Genomic DNA, 11,697 nt, shown 5'->3' on the forward strand with positions numbered 1-11,697 from the left:
GGTGAAAAGGATTAGTGTCAGCTCTATCTTCACCATATAACAGAAACCTCTCCCATTGTCTACTATCAGAGGAGTAATGTTTGGTGCTGATGACTGTCTTGGTGCTGGTCTAGGGGAAGGTAAGGTGCCAACAACATTCACAGCCTGATGTGATCAGTCATCCTTTAAAAACGACTCGATCTAATACAAATGTGTCCTGAATCCTCTTATCTGGAAAAATAATGTTAAAATTAAAGTATTGAAGGGTAACTCTTGTCCATATGGATGGCTCACAATTTCCTTGAGCTAAATCAAGACAAGACCGCGGTACTTATTGTTGGAGTCACAACACAGAGAGAGAATCTGGCCGCACATTTTAATTCATTGGCAATAAAGATAAAACACCAGATAAAAAACCTAGGTGTTATTTTAGATTCTGAACTCTATTTCGAATCACACATTAGGAATGTGACCAAAATAGCTTTTTACCACCATAGGAACATTGCCAAGTTGTAGCCATTTCCCTCTCAGGCTGATATAGAGAGACTCATCCATGCTTTTATTATAAGCAGGCTTTACTGCTGTAATGCTCTCCTGTCTGGTCTACCCAAGAAAGCCATTGGTCAACTGAAAAACATACAGAATGCTGCAGCACGGGTACTGATCAAGACCAGACGGAGAGCACGCATTACATCAGGTTTAAGGTCTCTGCTCTGACTGCCTGTGCGTTTTAGAATATTTGTTTTATATTCTTCTATTGGCTTTTAAACCACGATTGTGCACCCGAATACATGTCTGACATGCTTTTAAGTTGTGTATCCAGTAGGTCCCTCAGGTCCTCTGGCACTYGCCTTTAAACTATCCGAAAGCCTTGGACCAAGAGGCATGGAGAGGTAGCCTTTCGTTATTATGCTCCCAGCCTCTGGAATAGCCTGCCAGAGAACCTGAGGGGGGCCGAAACTGTGGACATATTTAAAATATCTTAAAACATATTTTTTAACTTTGCTTTTCCTCAGGGTGCTTTTTAGTTGTTCAGTTTGTGTCATTCTTTTGTTTTTTTATCTTATATTGTGTAGTAAATATAGAGATGTTTATTTTCATTGTTTGAATTCTTTTTTCATGTGAAGCACATTGCGTTGCATTCCATGTCCGAAAGGTTCTCTATAAATGAAGCTTTGATTTGATAAAGACTAATGGTACAGTGTGGAAGACTGACTTTCATTGAGGTCTTCGTCCTTGTCAGCTATTAGTGCTCTCAGACATTTCTATGTCATGGATTTGCTGCCAACCTTCAGAGGATCTTGCCCAATAAAAACAGCTCATGAAAACGTGTAGGCCCAATTGAACGTTGTGGAGGATATTGTCCACATTATGAGAGGTTGTGTTGGGCTAGCCATACGCCATGCACTCAATCTTCACCAGTTTGCTCAGTTTGGTCAGATCATTTCCATGCCACTCACTGGATGCATTGCTGAGAAATCCGTCAATTTCTCCTTTGTGACAGTATGACGTAAAATACCCAATATAAACAGCAAGGGGAAATAGAGGAACTTGGATCCTGTTCTAGGAAATCATGGGCCAACATATTCCTTCAGTACCCTCTAGTTCAGCCACAGAGTCAGGTCAGTATTTCTCAGAATTACACACCACCTCAAAGTCCAATCAGAGGACAAAACATGAGGAATCCAATAACAACACGTTACAATACTACAGCATCATAACCCCTASTGTTAGTTCTACCACAACTACTAAGAACTAATAGAGTGAAAATAATCACAGTTTCCTAAGCCACAGACTCTTCGCTCTGTTACCATCTGGCAAGCGGTGTCGGCGCATCAGGTTTGAGACAGCTTCTGCAACCAGGCCATCAGTCTGCTGAAGAGCTAGCTGTCTCCCTGAGCAGACCTGCACCTTAGAGACTATTTGCAACCTAGAGACTAGCTGCACCTGAAGACTTTTTGAACTGACTCTCCATGCATCCAGCCGGTACACACACACACACACACAACCACCTATAAAACACCGCACCACCAAGCACCAGCCCACGAGACTCACATCTCCTCCTCTCCTCTCTCACACATCGCAGCGAGCACACGACGCAACGATGCGAACTGACATCACGCAGTCACAAAGCCGCGCACACACGACACACACGCAGCACACGCGCACACACACACGAACCGGCACACACGCACACACCCCACACACACACACACACACCAACACCACACACACACACACACACACACACCCAACAACACACACACACACACACACAACACACAGAACACACACACACCACACAGCACACACACACACACAACACACCACACACACCACACACACACACACAGACAACCACCACACACCAGTGCCTTTAGAAAAGTATTCACACCCCTTGACTTTTCTACAATTAGTAGTTAACAGCTGAATAAAGTATAACATTTCGATTTTGTGTCACTGGCCCATACATGCAATACCCATATGTCAACGTTAAATGATTTTTAAAGAAACAAAACAACAACAAAAATATAATATGTCTTGAGTCAATAAGATTTCAACCCTTTTTATCGCCAAGTCAGATAATCGTTGCATGGACTCACTTTGTGTGCAATAATAGTGTATTAAACTGATTTTTGAATGCTACATCATCTCTGTACACACACAACAAACAATTTTATATAAGGTCCCTCAGTCGAGCAGTGAATTTCAAACACACAGATCTCAAACAAAAATACAGGGAGGTTTTCCAATGCCTTGCAAAGAAGAGAACCTATTGCTAGATGGTCAGAAATTGATATTGAATATATCTCTGGAGCATGGTGAAGTCATTAATTACACTTTGAGTATGGTGTATCAATACACCCAATCACATTCAAAGATACAGGCGTTCTTCCTAACTCAGTGCCGGAGAGGAAGGAAACCGGTCAAGGATTTCATCATGAGGCCATGGTGACTTAAAAGCAGTTACAGAGTTAATGCTGTGATAGGAACTGAAGGATGATCACAACATTAAGTAAGCTGTACTCCCACACATACCAACCTATCTGACACTACTGACGCACGACGTGAATAGAAGGAAGCCTGTACAGAATAAAAATATTCAAAACATGCATCAGAGTCAAACAGGCACAAATAAACTGCACTAAATATAGCAAAGAAATTAGCTGTATATCCTAAATACAAAGCTTTGTAGAGTACCACTCTTCATATTTTCAAGCATGGTGGTGGCTGCATCATGTTATGGGTATGCTTGTCATCGGCAAGGGAGTTGTTTTTGAATATTAAAAAGACAGAATAGAGCTAAGCACAGGCAAATCCTAGAGGAAGACCTGGTTCAGTGTGCTTTCCAACATACACTGGAAATAATTCACCTTCTAGCAGGACAATAACTAAAACATAAGGCCAATACATGTAAGTTCTTACACAAGACGACATTGTATTCGGTGCATGTGACAAATACAATTTGATGTGATTGTAATAATATTGACACTCTAACACTTTTATTTGTAAATACAATCATACTTGACAGAGAACATTGCATATCTATACTTAATACACCTCATAAGCTGTACAACACATCAGGCTATTAGTAGTCCCTCTTCTATTACTGCTGCTTTTTTAAATACATTTTCTATTTGACTTCTTCTTATTGATTATTGTACATTAACGTTGAGGGAGCTAGCACACAAGCATTTCGCTGCACCTTTTATACCTGCTGTAAACTGTGTACGTGACGAATACAATTTGACTTGATTTGAATGAAAATATAGTTTTGAGGATTGGCTTGAACTGGATGCTGTCAGGTACGGCTGTTCTGTTGAAACCCCATTATGATGACATTACTGCTGTATACACTCACCAGTTTATTAGGTATCATTCAAGAAAATGGATCACTCCTGCAGACAGTGAGTCACATGGCAGTGGCTTGCTATATAAAGCAGGCAGACAGGCATTGAGGCATTCAGTTACTGTTCGATTGAACGTTAGAATGGGCAAAACGACTGACCTAAGCAACTTTGAGCATGGTATGATCGTCAGTGCCAGGTGTGCCGGGCTTTTCACGCGCAACAGTAAAAACATCCAGTCAGCGGCAGTCCTGTGGGCGAAAGCGCGTTGATGAGAGAGATTGAAGGAGAATGGCAAGAATCGTGCAAACTAACAGGCGGGCCACAAACGGACAAATAACGGTGCAGTACAACAGTGGTGTGCCGAACAGCATCTTGGAATGCACAACTTGTCGGTCCTTGTCATGGAGGGCTATTGCAGCAGGAGACCACACCGGGTCCTACTCCTATCAGCTAAAAACAAGAAGCCTGTGGGCATGTGATCAGCAACACGGGACAATTGAGGATTGGAAAAACATTGCTTGGAGTGAATTCACGTTACTTGAGTGGCCTGCACAGTCCCCAGACCTCAACCCAATAGAACGTCTTTGGGATGAGATGGAACAGGCTGTTCGGAATATGAATGTACTGCCATCTAATCTGCAGCAACTGCATGATGCCATTGCGTCAGCATGGACCAACATCCCTGCGGAACTTTTCTGACATCTTGTAGAATGCCCTGAAGAATTCCGGCTGTTCTGGAGGCAAAGGTGGGTCCGACCCGTTACTTGATGGGTGTACCTAATAGACAGGCTATCAAGTTGCAGGTGATGATATCTTTCTCACAGCAAGACATCCTCAAACATTGTGACATTATGAAAGGTCAACAGCTGTGTGTTTGCCCAGTGATGGGAGATTGGACTGAGATGTCTGATGGAAAGGCTTATGTTTTACACACTCTGTTTTCATTTCTCTTTCTCTTTCCTTCTTTCTATCTCTGTTTTCTATTTTTCAATGGGCTTCGGGCTCAGTCACTGACCCTGTTAGTCTTTTTCGGGTTTATTTTCTTCCTCAGTTTTAAGCGAATGACGAAGGGCAGCATGGGCACAATCTGAGGAACGATCTCTGCTGTGTCAATAAGGGAAAGGGGGATACCTAGTCAGTTGTCCAACTGAATGCCTTCAACTGAAATGTGTCTTCCTCATTTAACCTAACCCAAACCCTCTGAATCAGAGAGGTGCGGGGGGGGGTTGCCTTAATCGACATCCACGTCTTCGGCGCCCAGGGAATAGTGTGTTAACTGCCTAACTCAGGGGCAGATCGACAGATTTTTTTTACCTAATTGTAACAGGTCAAAGTGTTAGACTGTGAGAGAGGGAGGCGGTTTCTTATGGTCTAATCAATTCTTTGTGTTTTTCTCTGCAGAAACAGACACATGGGATAGGGCCAATGAAGATGCCACCCCCACACCCCCGTCTGAACATGAAGATGACAACTCTCTAGGCTATACAGGTACTGCAAGGATCTCTCTCTCTCTCTCTCTCTCTCTCTCTCTCTCTCTCTCTGTATCTACCTTTCAATTCAATTTCAGCCTCGAATGTTATTGTTTACTCTTAAAAGGAACGCACAATCCCTCCATCAGTGCTCAGACTGTCTGCAATAGGCTGAGAGAGGCTGGACTGAGGGCTTGTTGTAAGGCAGGTCCTCACCGGCAACAACGTCGCCTATGGGCACAAACCTACCGTCACTGGACCAGACAGGACTGGCAAAAAGTGCTCTTCACTGACGAGTTGTCTCACCAGGGGTGATGGTCGGATTCACATTTATTGTTGAAGGAATYAGCGTTACACCAAGGCCTGTACCATGGCCAGCGAAGAGCCCAGATCTCAATCCCATTGAGCATGTCTGGGACCTGTTGGATTGGAGGGTGAGGGCTAGGCCATTCCCCCCAGAAATGTCTGGGAACTTGCAGGTGCCTTGGTGGAAGAGTGTGGTAACATCTCACAGCAAGAACTGGCAAATCTGGTGCAGTCCATGAGGAGGAGATGCACTGCAGTACTTAATGCAGCTGGTGGCCACACCAGATACTGGCTGTTACTTTTGATTTTGACCGCCCCTTTGTTCAGGGACACATTATTCCATTTATGTTGTTTGTTTGTGGAACTTGTTCAGTTTATGTCTCAGTTGTTGACTCTTATGTTCATACAAATATTTACACATGTTAAGTTTGCTGAAAATAAACGCAGTTGACAGTGGGAGGACGTTTCTTTTTTTGATGAGTTTATGTATGCAGTGCTGTGAAAAAGTGTTTGCCCCCTTTCTAATTTTCTCCCCTTTCTATTTTTCATACTGAATTTTACGAGATCTTCAAACAAAATGTAATATTATATAAAGTGAGTGAACAAATAACACAACAATTACATACTTATTTAATTTATTTCATAAACAACGTTATGCAACACCCAATGCCCCTGTGTAAAAAAATAATTGCCCCCTTCCACTCAATAACTGGTTGTGCCACCTTTAGCTGCAATGACTGCAACCAAACGCTTCCTGTAGTTGTTGATCAGTCTCTCACGTCACTGTGGAGGAAATTTGGCCCACTCTTCCATGCAGAACTGCTCTAACTCAGCCACATTTGTTTCCAGTTCATCACCTTACAGAAAGAAAATTAGTAGGTGAAATAAACAGGGGGTATCATGCCACCCAATGCTGAGACACCATTATTATCATAAAACTGCATGGTAAACAATGACCCAAATCATGATGGAGCATGTTAAAAATGCTCGTTCATGGCCCAAATGTTCAAAATTGTCAAGAGTCAGCACAAACCAAACTCCTGTGCAACTAGGATTTTGATTATTACAGGCAACTGTCTTTTCCGTAAATCTGTGGAAACTAGGCGAAAGGAGCCACTGGCCAAATGAAACTAATGTGTTCTAATATTTAACTCCAAGAATGATGGAAATTCAGCGTCATGACTGGGACTAAACAGTCCCAGGTAGCAGATTGTGTTCCCTTCAGCTGGTCGGGACTACAAATTCACTGGATGCCAGTTCAGCAGCGGCCACGGAACCTCGAGTGCTCCTTCCAAAGGCAACATAATTCAATCTCTTCTCCGTTTCCCTTGGTATATTATTGTAAAGGTTCACTGTCGAGGGAGGTACCMTCATAGAGCAAATAAGCAAATTGATTGAGTTTCTCTCCATTCCGTTCCCAGAGCCTTCTCTCCCGTGGCCTAGGAGAGTGACAAACTGCACGTTCAGGCTACACAGAACAGATTGGAATGTGCTAAAGATCACAGCTTGAATGTAAGGGTCATGACCATATTACACTCCCTTGTTCACCATTTGAACACAACTATCCAGTGAAAGGAATTCAGATGTGATCAGGCACAGCCAGGCTGCTATCTTGACAACACAGTATTATCTGAAAAACACATCATTCAGATCTGTTATTGACTATATTATACATATTCGATGGGCTACACCGAACAAACAAAATGGCAAAATATGGCACCCCTCTTTCAAGGCTGGTAGGTGTTACATGGAGGACCATGGGAGGAAGATGAACCCAACAACACCCTATACATTTGTGCCTACCATGTCGACTGTGTTGTATTGGAACTATTTTATTATAGTGCGGGGCGCAAGTGTACTCATGGCGCCATAAAAGGTGATTGGACGAGTCGGTCCGTGTGCTCCCGTCAAGTAGCAAGTCCAGTGAAAAACAGTCGCCGGTGTTATGTCGCTAGCTACCTAGCTATGCTTACTGTTTCATTCAAGTCAACCAAAGTTATATTCACCTCTGGATTCTAAATATAAAGCATAACATTACATGGTGTCAGAAGATCAGCAACGATGGCTAAGTTTCCACCTCCAGAAAACTTTGACTTCAGTCACTCAGAACACTGCCCAGAATGGAGCCAAAGATTTAAGTGTTACAAGATTTCAACTAAGCTAAACAAAGAGGATGGAGAGGTACAGGTTTGTACTCTGTTCTATTAGCAGGGGAAGGACGACCTCCTCTCTCTCTCTCTCTCTTTCTCCCTCTTTTTCTCTTCTCTCGGAGGACCTGAGCCCTAGGACCATGCCTCAGGACTACCTGGCCTGATGACTCCTGATTTTGGCTCTCTCTCTCTCTACCGCACCTGCTGTCTCTAACTCTGAATGATCGGCTATGAAAAGCCAACTGACATTTACACCTGAGGTGCTGACCTGTTGCACCCTCTACAACCACTGTGATTATTACTATCTATGAACGTTTGAACATCTTGGCCATGTACTGTTATAATCTCCACCCGGCACAGCCAGAAGAGGACTGGCCAACCCTCAGAGCCTGGTTCCTCTCTAGGTTTCTTCCTAGGTTCCTGTGAGCCGACAGAGAGTGTACGTCTACCCACCGAGGGGTGGTCCGGAAGGAATCAATACACACAATCATCACCGACCGGTGAGGAGGAAGGGAGCTGGCTCTGGACGACTGAAGACCGTGCGCAGATCATGATATTCCTCCCGGCACTCCTGTCAAATCACCAGGTTCCTCCTGAGTAGAGGGACAGAAGACACAGGAGGATAGCAGACATTAAACACTTCACATGACAAGAAACGTTCCAGGATAGATAGAATTACTAGACAATTAATAGACGGATATAGAGGATATACTACCACTAGCGCAGGGATGACCCAAAACAACAGGTGTAAAAGGTGAACGAAAAATCAAAAAGGAAATGGTCTCACTGTGGTTACCAGATACTGTGAGGGTTAAAGGTAGTGTCTCACATCTGATACTGGAAGAAGACTACCATCTAAGGCGAACATTTGGCGGGCTTCCCTAACTGTCTGAGAGGAATGTCATGTTTCCGAGCCCTATGCTTCGTCCATAAAACAACCCTCAGCCCCAGAGTCTATCAAGGACTGCAGGAAAGCACCGAACCGTCCAGCGTAGATGGACCGACAGGTAGTACACGAGTCTTGATGGAGAGACCTGAGTAGTAGCGCTCACCAGTAGCCCTCCGCTACTGATGAGCTCTGGCTTTTACTGGACATGACATGACAAAAGTCCAGCAGAACCGCAATAGAGGCAAAGGCGGTTGGTGATTCTCCGTTCCCTCTCCTTAGTCGGAGATGCGAATACCTCCCAGCTGCATGGGCTCAGTCTCTGAGCCGGTGGGGAGGAGATGGTTGAATGGGAGAGGAAACACCGTTAACGCGAGCTCTTTCACGAGCTGGTACGAGATCTACCGTCTTCTAAGCGGATGGCGAGTGCAATCAAGTCCACGAGCTGCGGAGTAGCGAAACACAGGTCTGTGAAGGACCTCCCGGGAGAGAATCTCATCCTTAACCTCAGCGTGGAGTCCCTCCAGAAAACGAGCGAGCAACGCGGCTCGTCTCCAGTCACTGGATGCAGCAAGAGTGCGAAACTCTATAGAGTAATCCGTTATGGATCGATCACCTTGACATAGGGAAGCCAGGGCCCTGGAAGCCTTCCTTCCCAAAACTGAACGATCAAAAACCGTATCATCTCCTCTTTAAAGCTCTGATAAACGTTAGAAACACTCAGCCCTTGCCTCCCAGATAGCTGTGCCCCACTCCCGAGCCCGACCAGTAAGGAGTGATATGACGTAGCGATCCGAGCTCTCCTCTTGAGTACGTGTTGGCTGGAGAGAGAACACAATCACACCTGGTGAGAAAGGAGCGACACTCAGTGGGCTGCCAGAGGTAACATGGTGGTTATTAACCCTAGGTTCCGGAGACTCGGAAGACCAGGAAGTAGCTGGGTGGCACGAGACGAAGACTCAGAACTGTCCAGAGAGATCGGAGACCTGAGCGCCAGGGTCTCAACGGCATTGACGAGCAGCAAACAATTCCTGCTCGGTCTGCGAGCATGCTCCCTGGAACTCGACGGCAGTGTTGAGAGAATCATAGTCGCTGGGTCCATCTTGTCGGATTCTTCTGTTAATGCTGGTGAATGAGGACCCAAAAGCGACGTAATAGAAACAGAGTCTTTATTCCAGTATCAAACAAACAATGATTCTCCTGGATATATCAAAGGTAAATCCAAAACAGGAAACTGAAATCCTCTCTCGTAGTAGAAGAGAACGAACTGGAGACGCGACCACAGACTGCAGGTCGCTTCAGGAAGGCACAGGCCGTAGCTGACATAGACACCTGCTCACACGCAGCATCTGAAGAAGCAAAAACACGACAGGGCGGAACAAGGACACAGGACAGCAAACATCACAAAGAATCCGACAAGGCAGAAGCGGAAAACAGAGGAAGAAATAGGGATCTCTAATCAGAAGGGCAAATAGGGGACAGGTGTGAAAGAGTAAATGAGGTCGTTAGGAGAATGAGAAACAGCTGGGAGCAGGAACGGAACGATAGAGAGAGAGAGCGGGAGAGGGAGAGAGGGAGGAGGAGAGAGAGAGAGAGAAAGAGGGAAAGAACCTAATAAGACCAGCAGAGGGAAGCCACAGGGACAAGACATGATGATCAAATGAACAAACATGACAGTAATACTACCAATTGGATACCTATGAAAATGGGGAGAAAAAAAGGGGTAAAATTATTTTAAAAAAAGATCCAGGCCATCACCCAGCTGGAACTGCCAAGCAATTGTGACTGATCTGAGGAGTATACTGGGTATGATTCACTACCTAGGTAGGTACCGTACTGGTCTAGCTGATGTCACCAAAACCAATCAACGACCTGCTCAAGAGTGATGCTTCATGGACACGGAGTGCAGTGCAGGAGGAGGCCTTTAGGAACGTAAAGCAAATCGTCGGCAGAGTCACTGCACGGCATTCTATGATATGACAAAGCCTAACATAGTCCGTGCAGACGCCAGTAGTTCTGGGTTTGCGGGGTCCTACTACAAACATGAACTAGAGTAGTAAGTATAACCAAGTAGCATTAGTAGTCTCCAGGACTCTCACAGATGCTGAAAAGCACAGTCTGAACATTGTGACAAGTTTACCAGATATCTGAATAGATGCATTCACACTGGCAGAGGATCACAAACCTTCATTCCTACTGATAAACTGTAAAGACCTTGACGTAGTGCCTTTGAGGGTACCAGAGACTGTTGATGCGCATGATGTGGTTGTAACCCTACACGCTGAGTATGTGCCGTGAGAACAGCTTGTATAATAGGCACACACGCCTTTCCAGACAGACCTTAATGTGGAGGACAGCTCGTGGTAATGGCTGGCAGCGGAATGGTGGAATATATCAAACACATCTAACAACAAGTGCGGTTCCATTTGGCCAACAGGCAATCAACGATTGAGAGGAACTCAACAGTGGCAATTCAGAATTAGTGAGTCAATTGACAGAGAAGAGAAACACCAGAGAGAGGAGAAGAAAGAGAGAAAGAAGAAAACCCAGAGAAGAGAGAAGAGAAAAAGAGAAAGAGAAACACAGAGAGAGGGAAGAAGAGAAGAGAAACACAGAGAGAGGAAGAAAGAGAAGAGAAACCACAGAGAGAGGGAAGAAAGAGAAGAGAAACCCCAGAGAGAGGGAAGAAAGAGAAAGAGAAACACAGAGAGAGGGAAGAAAGAGAAGAGAAACACAACAGAGAGAGGGAAAAAGAGAAGAGTACACAGGAGAGGAAGAAAGAGAAGAGAAACAGAGAGAGGGAAGAAAGAGAAGAGAAACCCAGAGAGAGGGAAGAAAGAGAGAGAAACACAGAGAGAGGGAAGAAAGAGAAGAGAAACCCAGAGAGAGGGAAGAAAGAGAAGAGAAAGCAAGAGAGAGGAAAAGAAGAGAAGAGAAACACAGAGAGAGGGAACAGAAGAAGAGAAACACAGGGGAAGAGAAGAGAAACACAAGAGAAGAGGAAGAAAGAGAAGAGAAACTCAAGAGAGAGGGACAGAAAAGAGACAGTATGAACC

The 11,697-nt window shown here is 44.6% G+C and overlaps 1 protein-coding gene across 1 annotated transcript in view; it reads left to right on the forward strand.

Moving 5' to 3' along the window:
* Positions 1 to 11,697, forward strand: part of robo1 (roundabout, axon guidance receptor, homolog 1 (Drosophila)) — a 225,300-nt gene that overhangs the window by 36,590 nt on the left and 177,013 nt on the right. Inside the window, exon 3 of the mRNA XM_070434580.1 lies at positions 5,232 to 5,318. Coding sequence (XP_070290681.1) covers positions 5,232 to 5,318 — 87 coding nt within the window. The remainder of the gene's footprint in view (positions 1 to 5,231; positions 5,319 to 11,697) is intronic.

Source organism: Salvelinus sp. IW2-2015, linkage group LG23, assembly GCF_002910315.2.
Source record: "Salvelinus sp. IW2-2015 linkage group LG23, ASM291031v2, whole genome shotgun sequence".
NCBI classification, from domain to species: domain Eukaryota; kingdom Metazoa; phylum Chordata; class Actinopteri; order Salmoniformes; family Salmonidae; genus Salvelinus; species Salvelinus sp. IW2-2015.